The following is a 22715-nucleotide window of genomic DNA, read 5'->3' as shown; positions in this document are numbered from 1 at the left end:
CTAATACATTTAGAAAATACTTTAGCCAAGACTTGATCAACAACTTATACCATGGAGATCAATGATAACGCTACAGTTTGAGCTAGCAAAGCTAACAACATGGAGCCTAAATTCCTAAAAACATATTCATATGTTTGATAATGATGTTGGAGATTCTCACAAAAATACGGCATGGATAAAAAGTACTTTAACCAAAACACAAGCCTTTTAAAAATCAACTTCTCTCAGGGACAGCATAGTGCAGATTGACAACAATACTCAGGCTGCACTGCTCAAGTCTGCAGGGGTTCCAGCAAAGGGCGCTTGTGTTTCACAAATCAACAGTCCGGTAACGCAAATAAGCAGAATGTACACACAGTAGAAAATAAATGCAAACTATGGCAAATGATGGCAGGTGAAGCAAAGTGGAATCATTATAACAGTTCAACAGAGAGCTAGGGAGCAGAGATGGTGATAAAAATAGAAGAGTATGGTTATTTGCTGGATGGTAGTTGTGAAAGGAACGCTGAAAAGAGGAACATTTGATGAAAGATGGAAATTTGTTGAAAAGCAGAAGAAATGGCATAAGTTCCACATTTCTACATCACAGTGCGTACGTCAAGGTTTGAGGGCATTCACTTTACTAATGTACAAACACAGGTCCATACCAGGCATTGTCATTGTCTCTCACAAGTAATTCCTTTGCATGCATGTTTCCTGTGTTTTTACAGAAAATCAAAAACTGTGCACAATCAACAAAAATTTTGAAGAGAAAGAAAACATCCTTTGTGCATGCACCTTCATAATACCGAGACTAAAGACAATGGAAACAGGCTTTGGAGGCGTTCCACCATCTTCTTTTTATTATTGCCTGGGCACTCGCAGCTCTGCTAAATAAGGTATAAATTCCGAGTGTCACTGGGAGACCACTTGTTAGGGTGTTTGGGTGGCTGAGTGAGGCATGTATGACTTCAATCATTACACAACTTGGTATTTAAGAGCTCTCAACCATCCTGCTGGCTATGAATTACTTGATCCATCTCATAAACAACAGAACAGGATAACATGGATATTAAAACTAAAAAAATCTTTGTGTATGATCTAATGGAAGTGTTTTAACTATGCCTCTTATTCTCTGTAGATGACACTGAGGATGAGGACATCGTCGATACTCATGACTTTATTTTCTACCTCCTCTACACCATCCATCTTTCACCAAAACCTGAGGATTAACTTATCTGAAGATTCAGCCTCCTGGCTGAACAACAGCACCGTGCCACCAGTCAGATTTGCAGGTTTAGGGACATCCCTCTTCACAATGACATTTGGCGCCATCTCTAACCTTACTGCTCTGGGCATCCTAATCAAGTCCAGAGTCCGGTTCCGCCGTCAATCCAAAGCACCGTTCCTTCTATTAACAGTGGCTCTGCTTTTGGCTGACCTCGCTGGGCATTTGATCCCAGGTGCCTTTGCTTTGTATCTGCACATGAATCAAAGGAATAAAATACAAGTGGGAAAGCCCACCAAGGAATTCTGTCAGATCTTTGGGGCTAGTATGGTGTTTTTTGGCTTATGCCCTTTGCTGTTGGGTTGTGCCATGGCAGTGGAGCGCTGTGTGGCTATCACTCAGCCCTTTTTTCATGCTGCAATGATCACATTAGCCCACATGGTTCGAGTTGTCTTTTTTCTGTCCTCTCTTGCATTTTTCCTTGCAGTTCTACCTCTATTTTCTGTAGGGACCTACACCACTCAGTTTCCAGGAACATGGTGTTTCTTGCCCATCCATGGATCTAAGACTACAGCTGACACCAATCTGATCCTGATCTTCTCATGTCTTGGCCTTTCTGCACTCGCTCTTTCCCTTCTCTGCAACATACTGAGTGCTCTGGCATTGCTGAAGGCCAGAATAAAGTCCCGCTCAGCTAATACAATACCAGCAGCTCAGCGATCTCGGCACCCATCATCCACATCATCATCCTCCTCATTTTGTTCGTTGGATCTGGAAATGATGGTGCAACTGGCAGTGATCACAGTGGTTTCCTGTGTGTGCTGGAGCCCTTTTCTTGTGAGTACTTCTCTTTTAGAATGAGATCAGTTTCTTGTTTCGGCTTTAGAGTGGTGTGTAAAGGTATTTCCCCCCTTCTTGATTTCTTATTCTTTTGCATATTTGTCGCACTTTAAAGTTTCAGATCATCAAACATATTTTAATATTAGTCACAGATGCAGTTTTTAAAAGTTGATTTCATTTATTAAGGAAAAAGTCACCCAAACCAACCTTCACCTTTGTAAAAAGCAAATTCTTCCACCTTGTTTAATCATGAATGAACTTCAACTTCACTGGCCACACTCAGGCCTGATTACTGCCAGACCTGTTGAACCAAGAAATCACTTAAATAGAACCTGTCTGACAAAGTGGAGTAGTCTACAAGATCTCAAAAAGCAACGCCATCATGTTGCAATCTAAATAAATTTAAGAAAATAAGAAACATAGTCATTGACATCTATCAGTCTGGAAAGGGTTATGGAGCCACTTAAGTTGTTGAGGCTCCAGCCAACCACAGTGAGAACCATTATCCACAAATGAGGAAAACTTGGAACAATGGTGAACCATCCCAGGAGTGGCAGGCCTACTAAAATAACTCCAAGAGTGCATCAACGACTCATCCAGGAGGTTGCAAATGATCCCAGAACAACATCTAAAGGCCTGTGAGCCTCACTTGACTCAGCTAAGTAAGGGTTCATGATTCACCAATAAGAGACTGGGCACAAATGGCATCCATAGGAGAGTTTCAAAGCCAAAACCACTTATGACCAAAAAGAACATAAAGGCTGGTCTCACATTTGCCAATAAACATCTTGATGATCCCCAAGACTTTTGAAATATTCTGTGGACCGACAAGACAAAAGTTAAAGTTTTGGGGTTGCATACGGGGTAAAACTAGCACAGCATTTCAAAAAAAAGAAAATAATACCAACAGTTAAACATGGCAGAGGTGGTGTAATGGTCTCAGGCTGCTTTGCTGCTTCAGGACCGGGACAACTTGCCATAATTGATGAAACCATGAATTCTGCTGTCTACCATAAAATCCTGAAGGACAGTGTCTGGCCATCAGTTCATGAGCTCAAGCTCAAACGCACTTGGGTTACGCAGCAGGACAATGATCTGAATCACACTAGTAAATCCACCTCTGAATGGCTTAAAAAACAAAAGGAAGGTTATGGAGTGGCCTTGTCCAAGTGAGATGCTGTAGCGTGACCTCCAACAGGGCACTCATGCTTAAAAAACCCTCCAGTGTAGCTGAATCCAAACAACTCTGCAAAGAGGAGTGGGCTAAAATTTCTCCACAGTGATATAAAAGACTCATTGCCAGTTATCACAAACGCTTGCTGTTGTTGGTGCCTAGGGTGGCAAATCCAGTTATTAGGTTTAGTGAGAAATTAGTTTTTCATATAGGGCCACACAACAAAGACATCAGAGTTAACGCAACCAAGGCGCAGCTAAGAATACCTTTGTGAAGTCCAATCCACTTTCCTTTCCCCTCGTCAATCTATTGCTACAGGCAGGGCGTGGCTGACTCTGTGGATAACTTCACTCATGGTGCAAAAGTGTCTTACATCAGAAACAACAAAAATCCACCAGAAACACGAGCAAATGAACCCCAGTAGTTATCACTGTACAACAGGCAACATCTTAACTCATATTAAAACACATCTAAAACTCGCTGTCCAAGTGCATGATGGGAAAACTTCACCACATAGTCCCCCAGAATTAAACTGCCGGTGAGTGGAGCTTAGACCAATTGACTCTGGACAGCGTCAAACTAGCACTAAATGGAGCAACACTGTCAAATAACCTCAACACTGAAGAACGTTTAAGAATGGAGTTAAAATTACACTTTGGTAGTTAAAATCAACTCTGAAATGTTAAACTTTGAGATTTCAGCACTACAGTTTTTACTGTGAATGTTGAATGATGAATGTTATCCCCCACCCCCTCTTATTAATGAAATATTCATTTAAAAGCTGTACTTTTTACTTAAACAGGTTATCTTCGTCTAATATAAAAAGTTTTGATGATCTGAAATATTTAAGTCAGACAAATGAAGAAAAGAAGAAATCAGGAGGAGGGATATACTTTGTTCAAACCACTGTAGAGGTCAGGTATTTCTGACAATATCTGTGATGATGATAAACAACATCTACACTGCTTGGACAATTTTGTGTCTCTCATTCTAGATCCACATTCTTGTAATGCACTTCAGCCAAAACCTTACAGATGCACCTCATGAAAAGGATGGGGTCATTCTTCTGGGTCTACGCATGGCTTCCTGGAATCAGATCTTGGACCCTTGGGTTTACATCCTACTGAGGAGGGCAGTTCTTCTCAGAGTGTGCTGTGCTTTCTATACACAGAAATCCATGGTACCAGAAAACAGCTCCTATGCAGAAACACACAGGCAGGCCCTCAGTCTGCAATGACAACAGTGTATAAACTTTCTCTTTCAAGGAATGAAATAAATTGTTCTCTTTATAAGTGTGTGAAAATGTAAACTCATCTGTCTTTTCATTTCACCGGTTTTTTTCTGAGGGCAGGAGTTTACAAGAGGGCAGTGTGACTGTGGGATGGGCACAGACTTTCACTGCATTTCACAACATTTACTTTACTTACTTAGTAGTCAATGCCGGTGCGACTATCAATAGCAGCCACTTGTAATTCTAGTGGTTGGACAGTTGGGCGGGGTTTGTAACGTCCAATGAAAATTGAGAAAAGCTTGACAGGCACTGGATTTGACGAATGCCTGAGCCGCTTGGGGAAGCTCACACCAGAGGTGGGCGGTGCTTCTTCGGCAATGACTCTATTCAACATGGAGTACAGAAAATAGTCTGACCCGCACAGCGCTTCATTACTCCCGTTAGGATCCCGGATACTTCTGTATGTTGGGCATTAATAATTAAGGATATTTGGAAAATGTTGAGGTACTGGACTCGCTAACGTAGGTCTGAAATACTTCTCTTGCTTGTTGAAATATTGTTAGTTTATCAGCTTACTAAACAACAACCGTGCTGACTAGTGGTTAACGGTAAAAACTGTTGTAACTCTTAGAAACTATTAGTGCTCTTTATAAAGGTACTTTGTAAATTTGCGACGCCTCCAGCATCCGGAGGAAGTTTTAAACTCGAGGATTCCCGTGAAAGTTATCCAGAGGTTGTGTCGACCGGTGGGGCTATCGGGTGAAAGGTGACATCGCTTCTGTCTACTGACTTGGAGGTAAGTTGTTTGCGGTGAATGTATGCAGATTTCCCGCTAGGGTTGTAGATGATCCCTCACGTGCCGTTGAGTGATGTAAGCTATGTTCATTTGCACTTTTCAAATGCGAGCCGCCGGTGTTAGCTAACTTCCTTTTACTGAAGACTTAAAAAACTAGTGTTATTCACTACTTACAAAAGTTTCTTAGTGTGTACCAGCCGGTGCCACAGTAATTAAACTTCTTGAGAAAAACCCACAAGCTATTTAGTCTTCCAGTGATGCCAGTTTCAACATAAAGGCCCGTTTCTCTCCATTTTCTCCATGACAAGAATGCACAATGCAGCGAGTGTCTCAGCCTCTCTGGGATCCGTGGGACTGCTGCGTCTCTTCGGGGTGTCCTGGTCCTGGAGCCTGGCAGCAGGCCTTGGGGTATATCTGGGGACAAAAAGCTGGAAATACTTCTACATTGCAGCACGGACTGCCAAACGAGACCTCAAGTAAGTTGTCAAAATATAGCCCTATTCATGCTTGTTGGTGTCAGTGTTAACTTATCTAATTTCTCTTTGTCTTCCTCTCCTGACCTTCACCAGTGGCCTATATGTGCTGTTGAGGGTGAAGCTGGCTCTATGGCGATACATGCGCAGTGGAAGTAACATTCCTTCAATATTTGCCCAGACGGTCAAACATCACCCGAACAAACCAGCACTGATCTATGAGGCCACCGGGGAGACGTGGACCTTCACCCAGCTAGACGAGATCTCCAATGCAGTTGCACATTGGGCACGAGGTCAGGGATGGGTATCTGGAGATGTGGTTGCTCTCTTCATGGAAAGCAGGCCTTTACAGGTGGCGCTTTGGCTTGGCTTGTCTAAAGTTGGGGTGGAGGCTGCACTTATCAACTTCAACCTCCGCCATGATTCCCTCCTGCACTGTGTTGGAGTGTCAGGGTCACGGGCTATAGTGTTTGGAGCTGAGCTTTCTGATGGTAAGAATGTGATAAAAAGCTGCCTTATGAAGATGAATATTTGTTTTAAGTTTGTCAATGAAGAGGCCAATGTAAAAGTCAGTTAACGGGCTTTTTTAAAATATCTTTAATCAATAAACTATGACAAACACCCTTCCCTGTGATCTAATATTTTGTGTTGTAAGAGGATTTACATTTGTCTTTATGTGTCACACTTCATTTTGATGTCATCACACTGACAATGAAGAAGACAGTGAAGTGTTAATTCTTACATTTAATATGGCATGTTGTCAGAAAAAACATTTTCATAACTTGGCAGTAAAATGTTTCTTTGAAATCCATGTTTTAGTTGGTTATTACTGTTTATTCTCCTCTTACCAGTGCACATTTTTTAATCTTTTTCTCTGATTTCACCTACTTCTTAACTGTGTGGGTCACTTTACTTTGTTTACTTATTGCTCTCTATTTTGGAACAGCGTTTGCATCAGCCTTACTCTGCTTTTGACAATATTTCTACCCCAGGTTGGTGTTGTCTGAAGTAGTTAAAGTGGTATTTAAGGGTTAAGAAATGCATTTATAAAACATTAAATGTCAGCAAGAAAGCACCATTTAATTAACAGTTTTTCTTACAGGACTTATTTAATATCACCCATAATAAAGTTATGTATTTACTGAATGTGCTTATTGTTGGCTGACTATTCTTTTGTCCTTGTGTCTCTTACTGAATGTCAGCCATGTTGGAGGTCAGTTCATCCTTCAGCCAGTCCATGGTACGGTTCTGCACAGGAGACGTCAGTGCAGAACACCTGGTGCGTCTGGATGCTCAACATCTGGACCCAATTTTGGCCTCTGGGTCCAGACATCCCCCATCACCATGTGTTCCTCCAAAAGGCATGAACGGTAAGTGCTCAATCCCTGAAGTAGGACAGCTCAATTACTATTTTACTGCTAACCTGAAAGGAGCATTTGCAATAAATGCATTGCAAAAGAAGAATTTATTTCAACAAATAATAAAATATTTTAATTTAAACAAGTCTCTCCTACTTGTCATGTGCTTGCTTTGACTTGTTGGATGGAGGTTTTTATGTCCTGCTTTCACATCCTCTTGTCGTATTCAGATGACCTCAGAGTAGTTCATGCAAGTGAAATGTAAAAAATTTAAGTCAGTCAATCAAGCTTTAGTTGTTTAATGCCAATTCATGATGAATATTATCTTAAGACACTTAACAAAAGGAGCAGGGGTCCCATTTATAAAAAAGTGCTTATAATCCATACTTTCCATACTAAAATTGCATGTATGCAAAAAAAGGCTAAAATTAGTTCCTATGTATAAAACATTCTTGCACATTTTCATGCAATCATCTCTTTACACATTCAGATACACCTGAAAAAGTGTATGTGTAGATTTGCCCCCTGTCCCGCCCTTTACATGCCTAAATTAAACCTTAAATGGTCAATACAGGGCTCCTTATGAATGAAAAATAGCATAAAAATGAGCCGCCAGATGAAAGCTTTTTGGCCTAAAACAATGACAGCAACCAGAAGGAAGTCAAAGACAATAAACACTTTCATTCTGCTTATGTACAAAAGGGTGGTTAGGAAACACTGATTGTTAGTTTACTACAGGTGAAAAGATCATAAACTGTAAAAAAAAAAAAAAAAAAAAAAAAATGACATCACTTTGCTGCTGCATTCACAAGCTCCTGTTACAGTGCCACACTGATTTTTGTTTAAAGGGCTCACACTGATTTCTTTACATAATAATGCCAGATCTGTCATTCAATCACTCTAGGATATTATTAAATTGAAGTTAGACCAATCACTGCAGGATATTTTTAAAGAAAGTTTGATAGACTTTTTTTTTTTTCTTTTTACTTCTTACTCAATTCTGGCAAGCTTAGTCTGAATTATGACTGATTATGAGAATATATTATGATTGTGTGAGATCTGTCCAGGCTTTACTTACACTCTTAGCTCAGTTATTTGATTAAATACATGCAGGGGAATAGTGACAAAAGCAGGCACAGTAAAACTAATTTAAACTAAATGTCATACTGAGTGATAACCAGACATTTTAAGTAAATACTGAAACTGTGGTCTGCAGTCATTTCACTCTTCTTGTTGTTTGTGTTTCTACATCAAATGATGTTACTACGGTTTGGTCCCCAACACTCAGGGTAAATGAAGGGGAGGCTTTGATAATGAAATGTATGGCAGTTTTTTTTTTAAAGCTAGATAATAGCCCATCTTCATATCAGAAAGTAAAGTGTACTTCAATAGGCATGCATAGAAACAAAATTGTGCTTATGATGATGTACATAGTGGGATAAAGTTTTGTACTAAGTGAAATTAAATGTTTAAGATGCATTAAAACTAACTTATTTTCACCAAGTCACTGTATATATGGTGCATGCCAACTTCAGACCCCGTTTTGTGTTTGTACAACATTTATAAATGAGAACCCAGGTTTAGAACATAGTCTTTGTTATTCACAGAAACCCAACATTAATCCACCGTTACCAAAAAAACAGAAATTTCAGATAATTCAGAAAACAGACTGTTCATTCTAATATTGACACTGGGAATTACAATGAAATAGTTAGACTAATATTAGTAATCATAATTATAGCTAATTTGAGTTCTATGATGGTGGTTTATTTATCGGCTTAATATTTTATAGAAATATAGAATTCTTATTCGCCATATTTTAGGGATGCATGATATTGGATTTTTGACGATATCTGATATGCAGTTATTTAAAAAATATATTTTAATCAATGATACCAATACCAATATTTCTATGTAGTTCAGATACAAAAAAGCAGTTCTTCAAATGCAATTAGAAGTTTGAAGATGAACAAATGATCAAATTTCAGTCTTGAAAGCACATTAAAACATTTATAGAATGATGATTAATAAAGAATAAGACATCAGCTGACTGTTGATCCAGCCTAAAATTTGGCCAAGTTATGTGTTCATACAGCTGACATTTACAGCTTATATGGGCAGATTTTCATAACCAAAATATCAGTTGTAAAGGTCGGCATACATTTTCAAATCTACTGATAATTCACTTCTATGCTCATTTCTGAAGATGCCGGTATCATGCTGAAAGTATCATGCATCCCTATTACACATTTGTCTCATGTTAATCATACACTGACGTCGACTTTCATTTTGGTGAAACATGCTGTCTGAATTATTGTGGCTTATTTTCTTCTGTGTCTGTTCATCTCACAGCCTTTTGTTATTCAATTATAACCCAAATTTCCAGTGAGTATTTGTCAAACAGTTTTTCTCAGTCTCAATAGCCTCACTATGACACACAAGCTTGATGATACTTCTGTCTCTTCTTATTTTATGAATGTTTTTAATTTGAAAGATATTGATATTTTCCCTAAATATCGTTACATTTTTCAGATGTGCTTTTAATCAATTCCAAACAATTTTCTGAACCAATCTTTTTTGAAAAAATTACCGTAAGACTGAAGATGTGAACTGGAAAAATAAGCTACTTGTTATTGAGATTACTGTAGGCTTGTATTAACCAGGAAACCTGAAGCTGGTTTAAAGTGGTGTCTATTTTCCCTGTTTGTCATTCCTTTCTTTAACAATAGCATTCTTGTAGTTGAAGCCATCTGCATTGATCTCAAACTGTAAGTGTGTGATTGTAGTTCTCACTCCTCTTTTTCAGATCGTCTGTTTTATATTTACACCTCAGGCACCACAGGGCTGCCCAAGGCTGCCATTGTGGTTCACAGTCGGTAAGTCACTCCTAATCAGAGTTTAGTTCTCTGAGCAGCTCATGATAGATGTCTGAGAATCCCACCTGTGTTTCCACCACAGTTACTACAGAATCGCAGCTTTTGGGTTTTTTGCCTTTGGCATGCGCAAGGATGACATCATCTATGACTGCCTGCCTCTCTATCACTCAGCAGGTATGTGATCAAGCCTCCAGCTCTTGTGAGTGTAGTTTAAAGTTTGAGTAAATGAAGTCTTGGCTTCTCTTCTTGCCAGGTGGTATCATGGGAGTGGGTCAGTGTCTGATCCATGGTCTCACTGTGGTGGTGAAGAAGAAATTCTCAGCGAGCCGCTTCTGGGAAGATTGCATTAAGCACAACTGCACTGTAAGAGCTAATGCCTGGAAATTATTTTGAAGGGCCATATTCAGAAAAATCAATAACTATGAAAGATTAATTATCAAAATGTACTGCCTAGAATAGCAAGACTGCTTTCCCATCATAGGTGGTTCAGTACATCGGGGAAATCTGCCGCTACCTCTTGTCTCAGCCAGATCGGCCATCTGAAAAAGGCCACAAAGTTCGACTGGCAGTGGGGAACGGGTTGCGGCCCAGTGTGTGGGAGGCTTTCACAGAAAGGTTTGGGGTTAAGCAGATTGGCGAGTTCTACGGAGCAACTGAGTGCAACTGTAGCATTGCCAACATGGATGGAAAGGTTAGCAGTCACTGTTTCTTGTAGCTTCATTCATTAAATATGAATCAGATCACAGTTTGACAAAATCTGTCCTGCCAGGTGGGAGCGTGTGGATTCAACAGTCGCATTCTCCCCTTTGTGTACCCTATCCGTCTGGTGAGGGTGGACGAGGACAGCATGGAGCTGCTTCGTGACAGCCGAGGCCTCTGTATACCATGTCGTCCTGGTAACTAACACTCATTCTGCAATGATTACTTTTGTTGATCAGAGTGAAAATGAGTTTTTATTTCCTTAAAGCACGATTTCAGCCTGCTGTGTTTTTTGCAGGGGAACCAGGACTTCTGGTGGGCCGTATCAACCAGCAGGACCCATTACGGCGGTTTGATGGCTATGCCAATCAGGATGCTACCAGGAAGAAGATAGCTCACAATGTCTTCAAGAAAAATGATTCTGCATACATATCAGGTTAATAAGTGATCATCACAGTCCATGTTTATATTGCTGTTATTACACTGTTACTCAACACAGCTTGCAGTGCTCATTTCAAATGTTAGTGTTATAGTTAGCTTAATCTTGAAAACTGATATCCTAAAAAATAAAAGCATGTCTCATCAGAGGGAATATGTCAGCCATACCTGATGTGGATTCAGAGTATTTTTTCACACAAGATTGTCATGTATTTTCTTGCTGCGTGTTTACATTAGGTGACGTGTTGGTGATGGATGACCTGGGCTACATGTACTTCCGTGACCGCGGTGGAGACACATTCCGCTGGAGAGGAGAAAATGTCTCCACTACTGAAGTGGAGGGCATTCTCAGCAGCCTCCTGGGTCAGACTGACGTGGCCGTGTATGGCGTGGCAGTGCCAGGTGATCAACTTCACATTTACACCATATCTTTTTGTTTTTTTTTGTCTTTTTGATTCTTCAAGCAACTTAACAGACTCTTCATTTGACATCCCAGGTGTGGAAGGCAAGGCCGGCATGGCTGCCATTGCAGATACTACAGGGAGTTTTGACTTTGATGGTTTCCTGCAGAAAGTCCAGCGAGCTCTTCCTCCATATGCTCGCCCGGTGTTCCTGCGAATCTCCCCACATGTAGACACAACAGGTAAGCTGTTGTTATATCGTAAACTGAGTTCACAAAAATGTTTTTTTACATACAGAGTTGCCGCAGATTACATTAATTTTACAAGTGAGAGGTCTTAAATTTTAGAAAGCACATTCCTCAGGCGTGTCTTTATCCAATCTTCATTTTCCAGCTAATTTTTTTTAATCATTATTATTCTATTTTGTCCAGTGCTGCCTGTTGTCTGTCTGTGAGTCAGCCCTGCCTTTCAGTGTGAGTGGGGTTAGAGAAAATCCTTTAGTGTAAGAGTTGTTATCCAAACATTTGAAGAATAGAAAGAAATGTCTTCAACCTCACAGACAGACTCATCGTCATTAAAGGCTTCCCCAGAAAACGGCGAGAAAACAGTGGCAGCAATGTGACGGCTGTACACTGAAGGTTAAAGGTTCTCTATCCATGCGTTCATACTCAATCCTTCATGTATCTTTCCCTCTCTCTCTCTTTCTTTCAGTGTGCCTTGATATTCAATAAATTAATATTTAGGGCTATATTTAATTATATCTCATAGAAAATAGCAGGTTGAGTTAGTATGCTCCAGCCAGAGTTTCTAAGGTCTTTTGCAACATTAGCAAGATAATTCTCTTACTTTAGTGAAATCTGTAGATTATACTATTTAATGTGTGGCCTCTATGTAAGATTAGCTTTAGATAGTATTTATTTTATGTGCTAAAGCAATAAATAGGCTTCTCTAATGTGATTTATGTTTGATGTGAAACTTCTCATTTTAAAATAACTATATGAGAAGCAACAAAGTAACTAGAATGTAAGCTTTAAAAGGGAAATAACAGTCTTCTATTATTAATCAATAGTCTTGGATCTCTGTTTCAAATAGTTTTGAAAATACAAGGCATTGCTATTTTTTCCTTTCAGCATCGACACAGCGCTGCATTCCGGTGTTCCACTGATTAAGCAGTCCAGTAGGTCTTCTTCAGACAGTCGTCTGAGAACTTCTGTCGTTCTTTTCTTAACTTCTGACATGGACTCAAAATGTGTCTGTGGTTCATGTTTCTGCACAGATTTGGTCCTAGGAAAAAGTCACACGGTGCTAGGCCATGGAGGGTGATCAAGCACTGATTTGTTTTTTGGGCCAAAAACAGCTTTACTGAGAGCTCGGTGTGAGCTGGCGTGTTGTCTTGAAGAATGAAAACATTTTTTCACAGTTTTTGTTTCTTTCTTCAGGCTTTTTTCTCTCAGTTTTAGAAGCTGCTTGTAATAGTGTTGAACCCACTCCTCCAAAATTATACCCTTAATTGCAAAGAAAACAATCAACATGGATTTTAATTTGGACTTGCTTTGCTGTGCTTTCTTCATCCTTGGTGACGTTGGTGTTTTCCAATGCAGTGACTGCGGTTATATCTCAGGATTGTATTGGAAGATCTAAGTTTCCTCACATGTAATTGCGCCTTCTCGAAAATGTGGGTTTTCTTCAATTTGTTCCAAAATGTCTCACAAAATTGCGTGTACTTATCCTTTTGATCAGGAATCAGAAGTTTTGGGACAATTTTTGCACACATTTTTATCATGTTCAAATTTTCATGCAAAATTTGCCAAACTGTCTCTTTATCTATGGAGACCATTTCTACTCTCATCCTTACACTGAGACGTCGATCATTTTGAACAAATTATTCAATTTGTTGAATGTTTTCAGAGGTTTTTGATGTGCATGGGTGCCCCAGAATGTTCATCATCTTGGACATCCTCTCTGCCTTCACAAAATTTTTAATGCCATTTAAAAAAACATGTGTATGTGACATTCAGTGTTCCCCGTGCACCTCAGTTAATTTACTGAAAAATTCAGCTGCTGGTTTGTTCAATTTGAGCCAAAATTTCAAGTCAATGCATTGCTTTAACTTTTAAGCTCTTATTTTCTGACACTTTAGCAAAAAACAAAACAAAACAGAAAACAAATGCACTTTGATCAGTAGCTAGCAGTGAACTACAGACATCACTTAGGGGAAACTTACACCAGTTATGTGTAAATACCCAACTTTAATATAAAACACTGGGTGTGACTGTGAACCACCTGGTTTTTATCCTCATAAGAGCAGCAATGCATATTCCCCAAAACATGCAGGAAATTAAGTGTTGGATGATCCAAATTTCCTGGGGGAGGACCCCCTTCTATTATATAGTAATCACTGTGATTAAATAAACCTTATATTGTTGCGTAACACTGGTCCAGTTCTTTGAAACCTCAGGGTTAAAAAGTTGCCTACTTTAAAATGGGTACAGCCTACCCTGATTTTGACAGATCTTTCCTGATAAAGGCATTGTTTCCTTTTTTTAATAATCATAATCAGCTCAGCACACCTGCTAAAATATGTTAAGATTTTACAGTTTATTAATAGAATAATAGAATAGAGGCTTTTAATGCGCCAGAAATCAACAAAGTTGGGTGTTTATGACCAAAAACTTCTTTGTTCTTCACCATTTGACATTTCATAAATGGTGCATTAAATCAGAAAATTCAGTCCTGTCTGATGTATCAAGAAATCTCACATGCCTTTCATTTCCTAAGCAGGTCTTCAGGTCATAAAAATTTCTTAAAAAGTCAGAAATTATGATGTTTAAAAGTGTTTATCAACCCTGCATATAAATGAATCACACTCTGTTTTTTATGTTCCTTCTGTTCCTGTGTAGGTACATTCAAAATCCAGAAAACAAGGTTGCAGAGGGAAGGATATGACCCTCGTCTCACCACAGACCAGATCTACTTTTTGAATACCCGAGCTGCACGTTACGAGGGCATAGATGAGGAGCTATACAATGCTTTAGCAGAGGGAAGAATGTCTCTATGACATGGAGGCTTTAGCAATGAGAGATTAACACATGCAAGAGCTGATGTTTGGATCAGCCAGTCATGGTGCACCAGCTGCCTGCTTTTGAACCGTTCAGGGAACAGAGTTGAGATGACTACTTACATAGGCAGAGCATTGTTAAAGATGAAGTTATAACACTGTATGAGTAACACACCAGGACATAACGTGAAGGCTTCTTTTAATAACTTCTTTTTTAACTGTTAAATGAACACCTCAAAAAGCCTTTGAGCATCACCACACATCAGGTGGGTTTCTTTTACAACCCATTTTAAATTGCATACATGTTACAAAAAGTTGGTTAGGACAGCAAGGGACAGTATCAAGACAACTGTTACAGGGTTTAACCCATGTATGAAATATGCTGCAAGAATATTCTTTATAGATTTAAGCAATACTTGAGTGTGAAGTTAAGGAGTTACTGCTGTTTTTGACTGTGGCAGTACAGGACCAGATTATACCATGCAAAACATGTGGCTGTTAGGTCAAACACTAACCATAGAGTCTTTTTAATACAATCTAAAACTAATCATATCTGAGCCTGTGACTAGAAATGATCCAGGTTTTTCAGATACACAAAAAGCTGTTGCTATATGTGCCTTACATGAAGCTAAAAATGTTTTTCTTTTTGGAACAAGCTCAACAGAATGTGGAAGTTGTGATTTTGTGTCATGCAAAGCTGAGTCAAACATAGTGACTGTTATTTTTCTGTAATAAAATTAAATCACGTTCAGGTTGTGATATTTAGTTTATGTAAGGGTATTTACAATTCCTGATCTCAGATTTCTTTTAACTCAAATTAAATATTTTAAAACATATATTTGTGGATCTTCATTTATGAGAACAGGAAAAACTTCTTGGAAATTAATGCTCTATCTCCTCACAGTTGTCTCTTTCATGACTAACAATAACATATGCAAGCATGAGCAGTTGCTGGTTTTACAGACACATTTAGACAATAGGCATTAATTGTGAATCAGTTGTCCTTTGACATAAATATCCTTGTAGGGAGGATTTTCAGTGGATACTCTTTGCAGGCAGTGCAGAAGTAAGGAAAGGCTTTGGGTGTGACGATACCTGTGAAGGTGTACAAAGGTTTTCTCTCATCCGGGTCATAGAAGGTCACCTTGCCTCTGTCCATGTCCAAAACTATTCTTATGACATCAGGCTTCTTAGTCATGTTCAGCGGCTCCCATGGTGCAGTGCAGGCCTTATGCTCGTCGTTGCGAAACCTTATAGTCCAAAATCCCTCCGCTGGTGTCAGCACATGCTTTCCCTTCCTGTTGATGGAATCACTCGCTATTCCCACCACCCAGTAAGTGTTGTCCTTTACCTCCACATCCCAGCTGTGGCGTCCAGAAGTATATCCCTCTGACGCCAGTAACTCAGCACTGATATCAAAGCGCTCTGGGTTGTCTGGCAGCTTGAAAATCTGGGAACTGTTGTGCACCACAGTGAGATCTTCTGAAATGATGAAGCAGCTAGCGGCTGTGTTTGGATCCAGAATCACAGGAGCTTTACAGGAGAAAATAGAAGTTATTGTAAGGAAATGAGCTAATAAATAAAACTAGTTATTTTTTTCAAGGCACTCACTATATTTAATTATACTCTTCATCTTCTCCCACACTTTGTGCTTTAGAGAGCCAAGGTGTTTGGCCACATCGATCAAAGCATTAGAAATCATTTGTGGTTCAAGGGAAGTTCGCCAGGTTCTGAAAACAAATTTCACAGTTGTTAAGAATTTTGTATTATGAGCACTTACCAGTCATTTTATTAGGCATACCTGTTCAGCTGCTGATTAACACAGAAATCTAATAAACCAGTGTATTTAATTATGTATGCACCAGATTCTATCTCACTCAAATGTTGCTGCAGAAACTGACAGTAATGATTTTCCAATCTTCTGTTCTATTTTATGAGCCCATGTGTCTCAGTTTCCTGCTCTTAGCTAACAGGAGTAGTACCCTGTGTCTTCTGCTGCTGTGGCCCATCTGCTTCAAAGGTTGACATCTTTTGAATTTAGAGATGCTCTTGGTTGTAATGAGTGGTTATTTGGCTTATTGTGTGCACCAGTCTGGTCTCTATCCCCTGATCTCTGCCAGCAACAAGGCATTTTGGCCCAGAGAACTGCTGCTCACTGGATTTTTTTCCCTTTTTTATTTTCTACTATTCCATGTAAATCATTGAGATGTCTGTGCATGAAAATACAAGTAAATCAGCAGTTGGTAAAATACCCAGACCAGGCTTTCTGGCACTAAAAACAATGGTGTGTTCAGAGTCACTTCAGTCTCCCTTCTTCCTGATTCTGGTGCTCATTTTGAACTCAGGCAGATCATCTTGAACACATTAAAATGCTGAAATGCATTGTTCGTGCCATTTAATAGACTGACTAGATATCTAATGAGCAGTTGAACAGGTATACCTAATAAAGTGATCTGTTGGCATACAGTGCTTAATAAATTTATTAGACCACCTGTCATAAAAATGAGAAAACATAAATATTTTAGAAACCTTTCAAAAACTTGTTTAAAACTAAAAACATTCTACCATTTTGAACAGGAATGAGGAATTTCATACTGAATTCACCTTTTTATACCCAAATTTGAGCCGGCTCGCTGGGCCTCTCTGAGAAGTCAGAAATTAATCAAGCATAACATTCAACCACTAAAACAATTTTTTCTGTTCAGGAATGCAAGTAAATAACTATACTTTGACATATTAATCAAGAAATTATAATGTGCTTTACTATTTTTTCAGTTTTTTGTAAATCAGTACATTTGAAAATTCATGGATAATTATATTTTAGCATTAAAAATATCATTTGGGTTAAAGAGCTTCTACATATTGTTGTATTAACCATTGCAGAAACATAAATCATTTTGGTAATAACCAATGCTGTTAATTTTGGGCAGCTGTGGCACAAACCTTACTTTGGGTGGTGGTCTAATAAATTTGTTAAGTACTGTAGGCTATATTGTGCTAAATATAAGCTTGAATGAATTTCTGGATATGGATGTAAAACTCACCTCCTTATTGTCTCCTTGTAATTCTGAGAAGAAAGAGTTTCATTAAGTAAAGACATAAAGGAATGTAATGATATATAATTAAAATTTGCTAATTGAGTTTTCTGAGGCCACAGGCTTACCTTAAGAAATGGGATATCTTTTGAGTTCATCTCCTGCTCCACTAGTCTGATGATGTTGGAGATGGATGTCATTTCGTTGCTCATCTCCTCAATCCTCTGGGTTATCATCAGATCCTTCTCCTCCTGTTCGGCCTTTAAAGCAGAAAGTCTGGCAGCCTCCTGCTCTTTCAGGAAATTGTGAAGGGCCTCAAACTCCTCTTTGATCTGTGTTTCAGTGTGTTCAGCTTGGCTCTGGAAACAGATATGATTGGTGGGTACTTATTGCTTCTATACTTTGGCTGCCTTGTGTGTTAGAAGTCACATGTGATTGAACTGACCCTACCTTGACATGTTCTGCCATTTCTTCACAGGCAATTGTTGCCTTCTTGTACAGCTGCAACTTCTCTTTAAAAGGCAGCAGTGCACTCCTCAGTTCCTCCTATAAAGTCGGTAACAGGGCATCAACACTTGAAAACAAGGTCAGCCTGGCAGGTGGCCAATCTCTCAGTACAATGTGAGGCTTTCAGCTGCCACACTCACACATAGCAGTATTCCCAAAAGCCTCGAATTAAAGGGACAAATCTATAGAAAGCTCTAGTGCTCTGGTGACATAAGCAATATTGAGGTCATGCGACTTAGAATTAGGACAGATACACAATATGACAACAGATTCTTGTCATATTACACTACTACATATGCTTGAGGTTGAGAAAGTTGAGAGTAGAACGATCATTCGAGAAACCTTGTAGGTGTCGAGTTTCAGTCCTCTCGGGACCCCAATGGCAACAGCAAACCAAGAATATAAATCTATTAATAGGATGTTAATGAACTCTGCCAAACACCTTCACACATATCAGAAAATCAGGCTTAGGGAAGCTCAAAGGTAGGAGGAAAAAAATTTAAAACACATGAAAAACAAAAATTTTCAAAATGTTGGAAGGCTGTAAATTCCATAATGTACAACTTTAAGGGATCCATTCTACTCCCAAAATGATGAATAGCTAATACAATTTAACAAATCTGCTACATAACTAGTGCTGGGAAATATGTTTAGTTATTTCAAATCAGCACCCAACAATGTGACACATATTTCACAAACAATCTCTGACAATACACCTGTAATCACCTTGTAACTATAACCGGCCTACCTTACAGTCTAGGGCACCTTCCCCAATGGGGTAGAGCTTGTGTCCTTTGTGTGCGGCTGCTTTCCCACACACTTCACAGATTGGCTCCAAATCCTCCAAACAGAACAGACTAAGCTTCTCTCCATGCTCCTTACAAGCCTCTGGGTCATTTTTGCTCCTGTCCTTCTTGAAGGACTCACAGGACTTCTCCAGCACGGTGTTCACCACTATCTGATCCATGGAGGAACGGCGCCAGCACAGAGGACAGTAGTGTGAATCCCCACTGCCTTGTGCCTCCCAGCTGTCATTCAGACAGGATTTACAGAATCTATGCCTGCAAGTCAACACCACAGGCTGACTAAGAATATGCCCACAAATTGGACAGGAGAGGTCATCTTCAAGATGAGCACGTCTGGTGGCCATTATTCTTAACACGGCTTTGATGACAACGCAGGACTGAGGACGAGACCCCTCCCGTGTTTTTGGAAGGCTACCTCATCTTGACCTCAGAAATAAGTGCTAATACTTTAGCTCCCAAAGAGCATATCCAATGTTATGCCGTCTTGTGTCAAGCATGCACATTGCGGGTTCTCAAATAAACACCACACCTCAGAATAAAACAAATCTAATTAACATATCATGTCTGTATCTGTGCAGATCACAGTAAACAGCTGGAATAAACCACTAATCACTGTAGACAGTAAGGAGATGTGAAATAGTTTCAGTAATGACAGTCTTTTGATTGCACTTACACTGTGACCATTCTGTGATCTTGGTCAGTTATTTGAGTAGTGTGTTGAAGCAACCTGTCATTGTGTAATGAAAGAGCTTATGAAGAAACAATGGCTTAAATAAGTCTCCAGGCGGGGTTATAAATAGACAGGCACAACCAATATAGACCTAAGTTGTGTGAGTAGAGAAATATGCTCCTGCTGACCACTGGGGAAAGTTTTTTTAAAGTTCAAGTTTAGTTTTTGGCAACAGCTTTTCAAGAACGGACAGTGTTATTTTTAAAAGCCAATTCCCCTCCTGAAAACAAACCCAAACAGTGAATTTGTTAAACAGCCACTAAAGAGTATTTTCAAAGCATGGTGTGTGAACTCAGAGTTATAGATGGTTAATTGTTAAAGTAGGCATACTTTAGTTGTACTGTCATCCAGTATTTTGTTGAGGTTCACATTCCTAGAATCAGTGCTGCACCAAAAATAGGGCAAGAGTATGTGCATAGAGAGAAACTAAATATGAATCTGCCATGTGGGAAACCCCATGTAGAGCAGTGTTGCTTCATAATATTTTGTCTATGCTCTTAAATCTCACACATGCTGGGGGGTTCACAAAGAGCTTTAAATCACGCAGGCAGGAACACATGCAGCTAGTTAGTGTACAGAAAATAGTCCACACATTTGCTACTCCAGCCTTTAATCTGTACAACGGCATTACTTTGAATATTTCTGATAAGAGCAAAATCAGATATTGAATTTGCATATCATTGATAGCTTTACTTTATCTCAGATACCGGCTTACTGTGATAAAAGCCTCACCTCAGATGCACATTGCACTAATTAATCTATTAACCATAATCTTGTTTACCTGATGTAAATCTTCCCACATCCTTGCATATTTTATACTTCTCATCATGTCAAGTCAGCATTCTTGCACCCTTTGCACATCTTGGAACCATACTATCAATGCACACAGACTTGTAAAATACCTGATAAGAGCTTATATGTATTTAAAACTTTATTTCTTATTTTGTTTAAATTATTTAATGTTTAATCCCTGTACATTGAGAACAAAGCTTTCTGGGGTCAAACACCTTGATGCATTAAGCTTACTTGGCCATAAAAGCAGATTCTGATATTGATCCAATAGTCCCCAAAAAGAAACAGATCAGAGAAAGGAAAATCTATTACAGGATTTATAATTAAGTTGGTGTCATATTGTCTAGAATATTTTTCATAGTGATTCAAAGATCACTTTCACTCAAACTGGCTGAGAGATCCTTGACCTAATAAGTAGCATTCTTGTTGAGATGCCAACGTGGGAGTTTGATTTGTATCTGTGCCTGTGCCAGGGCAGCAGTTCAAACTCATTCAAAGGAACAGTCAACAGATGGTGACACACACAACAGTCATGCCAGATTTTAATGACACTGCATGATGTCCCTTGACAGCTTTTTCTTTAACCGCTTTGATTCTTTTAATTTGAAGACTGTTTATTTTTTTTACATACAGTATCTAATAACACCCACATTTCCACAATGCAATTTTAATTTTAATACACAAAATATTCATATTTTTTACTGTTTTGCCACAATTTTATCTGTTGCAATCTTCAAATCAATTAACTGGACTACGTTTGATATATATATATATAAAATACTGTCTTCAAAGAGAAGTTCAGATTAAATGTTAAATTACAGATCTATCATCTGTTGTGTAGTTTTACCCCTTGTTTGAGTTTGCATGCAGGCATCACTCACAAAACAAGCGAAATGAAAATTATAGTCATTCCAGTACAGTGCAGGGCTCACTGAGCCCACAGGGGGGAGCATTAAAGTCACTACATGGTAGTGAAATGTTATTATCCTTTATCCCAAAGAAGTTAGCAAATTATCAGGGAATAATAATTGTACTGAACGTCATACTGCATGCTAAATAACCCAAGTTAGAGATGCATTTTCTTATACGTGTGTTCTTTTTTTTAAACTGTGAAGATTCAGTCATGATATCATCAAATTAATTCTCAAAGCTTAAAAAAGGTATTGAAAACACTGTTGCTGAGCTTACCTTATAATCCTTAAATGCCTCCCTTAAAGGAAACACTCTGTGGCTGACATGTGGGCCTGATATCCGGCACATAAAGCACACAGGAACCAGATCGGTTGCACAGAGGAGGAATATTCTTTCTCCATGAGCCCAACAAAATCTAAGTGGCAGCCCAAGGCTCTCTTTAAAGCAGAGAGGACACTCTTTAGTGCCATGTTCTAACCAAAATTTCTCCAAACAAGAGTTACAAAAGCTTAGCTCACACGAGATGCAGCAGAGAACCACTGGAGTCAGAAAGTATTCCCTGCACACAGCACAGCAGGACTCATCTGCACCTAGATATGAGATGTCTCCCTCCATTTGTGAAAGTCACTGCAGCACTGATGAGTCTGTACCAGACACCAAGACCTATATTTCCTCAGCATGCATGTACAGTATGTACCATGCATAAATGAGTGCATAAGTCTCTGCAGCAGCAGGGGGATCCAGCTCCTCCAGTTTCTCCTAAAATAAACATGCATTTTAAAGGTAGGTTTTAAGCTACAGGGCCAAACTATACTCATAACCTTTTTAAAATCTTTCTGGAATTTAGCATTATTCTTATTAATGATACCATTGTGATTTTGAAAAAAAGCTTAATTTTTATGGTATTAAAACTAGATCTTATACCCTCTGTATTCCTTTTTTTCTGTGAATATGAAAAGGGAACTTACTTTAGTTATCCAGTAAAACTATCTTACAAACATTTCTTTTTACTTCTGTAACATTTAAGCTATAAAAGGTCTTAAAGTTTGGAATCTTTAAAAACTCACAAATGAAAAAATTGGCACGTTGATATGAAATGAAAGGCATCCCCAAGGGCCCAATTTGTTGTTGCTGCTACATTAATAGTCTTCCTTAAAGTTCTGTCTGCATACAAACCCACATTCACAATTGAACACTATGCAAATGCAAATGAATGCATTTACATAATTTAAAAATCCAAGTTTTTATATCGCACATTTGTAGCTAGATGCATAATGAGCCTAATTGCTATCATAAATCAAAAATATTGACAAGATTAATTCAAAAGGCTGCAGGTTGTTGTGGATGCACAAAGAGAAAGAAAATGGTCATTAGTTCTAACG

The 22715-nt window shown here is 38.9% G+C and overlaps 3 protein-coding genes across 4 annotated transcripts; 2 read left to right on the top strand and 1 right to left on the bottom strand.

The window, feature by feature from the left end:
* Window positions 1–1153: 1153 nt before the first annotated feature.
* ptger1c (prostaglandin E receptor 1c (subtype EP1)) lies at window positions 1154–4458 on the top strand. The gene is made up of 2 exons (XM_041817547.1): window positions 1154–2044; window positions 4216–4458. Exons 1-2 carry the CDS (start codon window positions 1154–1156, stop codon window positions 4456–4458), a joined length of 1134 nt encoding a protein of 377 aa, XP_041673481.1.
* Window positions 4459–4851: 393 nt separating this feature from the next.
* slc27a1a (solute carrier family 27 member 1a) lies at window positions 4852–15385 on the top strand. Of its 2 annotated transcripts, XM_041777680.1 has the most exons (14): window positions 4860–4977; window positions 5136–5248; window positions 5557–5724; window positions 5818–6212; window positions 6924–7091; window positions 9886–9955; window positions 10038–10129; window positions 10209–10318; window positions 10437–10646; window positions 10725–10851; window positions 10953–11090; window positions 11330–11494; window positions 11589–11735; window positions 14394–15385. In XM_041777680.1, the coding sequence occupies exons 3-14, from the start codon at window positions 5558–5560 to the stop codon at window positions 14549–14551; spliced, it is 1947 nt and encodes a 648-aa protein (XP_041633614.1). In that variant the 5' UTR covers window positions 4860–4977; window positions 5136–5248; window position 5557; the 3' UTR covers window positions 14552–15385. The 2 variants fall into 2 exon arrangements, with proteins under 2 accessions (XP_041633613.1, XP_041633614.1); XM_041777679.1 differs by having other exon boundaries at window positions 4852–5248.
* On the bottom strand, window positions 14734–19338 carry trim35-13 (tripartite motif containing 35-13). The gene is made up of 6 exons (XM_041777681.1): window positions 18842–19338; window positions 18037–18132; window positions 17715–17945; window positions 17596–17618; window positions 16163–16281; window positions 14734–16084 (listed from the first exon to the last, which is right to left on the bottom strand). The coding sequence occupies exons 1-6, from the start codon at window positions 19241–19243 to the stop codon at window positions 15546–15548; spliced, it is 1410 nt and encodes a 469-aa protein (XP_041633615.1). The 5' UTR covers window positions 19244–19338; the 3' UTR covers window positions 14734–15545.
* Between the last annotated feature and the right edge of the window lie 3377 nt (window positions 19339–22715).

The sequence above is a fragment of the Cheilinus undulatus genome, linkage group 21, assembly GCF_018320785.1.
Source record: "Cheilinus undulatus linkage group 21, ASM1832078v1, whole genome shotgun sequence".
Lineage (NCBI taxonomy): Eukaryota > Metazoa > Chordata > Actinopteri > Labriformes > Labridae > Cheilinus > Cheilinus undulatus.
This window is presented reverse-complemented; position numbering and strand designations above follow the sequence as displayed.

Bases quoted from the DNA above. Each gene is read 5' to 3' on its own strand.
- trim35-13 (XM_041777681.1), bottom strand. From the start codon at position 19,243: ATGGCCACCAGACGTGCTCATCTTGAAGATGACCTCTCCTGTCCAATT. The intron at 18,133-18,841 runs GTAGGCCGGTTA...CCGACTTTATAG, and splicing joins AAGGTGCCCTAGACTGTAAG to GAGGAACTGAGGAGTGCACT. The intron at 16,085-16,162 runs GTGAGTGCCTTG...TCTCCTGTAAAG, and splicing joins GAAGAGTATAATTAAATATA to CTCCTGTGATTCTGGATCCA.
- slc27a1a (XM_041777679.1), top strand. From the start codon at position 5,558: ATGCACAATGCAGCGAGTGTCTCAGCCTCTCTGGGATCCGTGGGACTG. The intron at 10,852-10,952 runs GTAACTAACACT...TGTTTTTTGCAG, and splicing joins CTGTATACCATGTCGTCCTG to GGGAACCAGGACTTCTGGTG. The intron at 11,736-14,393 runs GTAAGCTGTTGT...GTTCCTGTGTAG, and splicing joins CCCACATGTAGACACAACAG to GTACATTCAAAATCCAGAAA.
- ptger1c (XM_041817547.1), top strand. From the start codon at position 1,154: ATGACTTTATTTTCTACCTCCTCTACACCATCCATCTTTCACCAAAAC. The intron at 2,045-4,215 runs GTGAGTACTTCT...CTCTCATTCTAG, and splicing joins TGTGCTGGAGCCCTTTTCTT to ATCCACATTCTTGTAATGCA.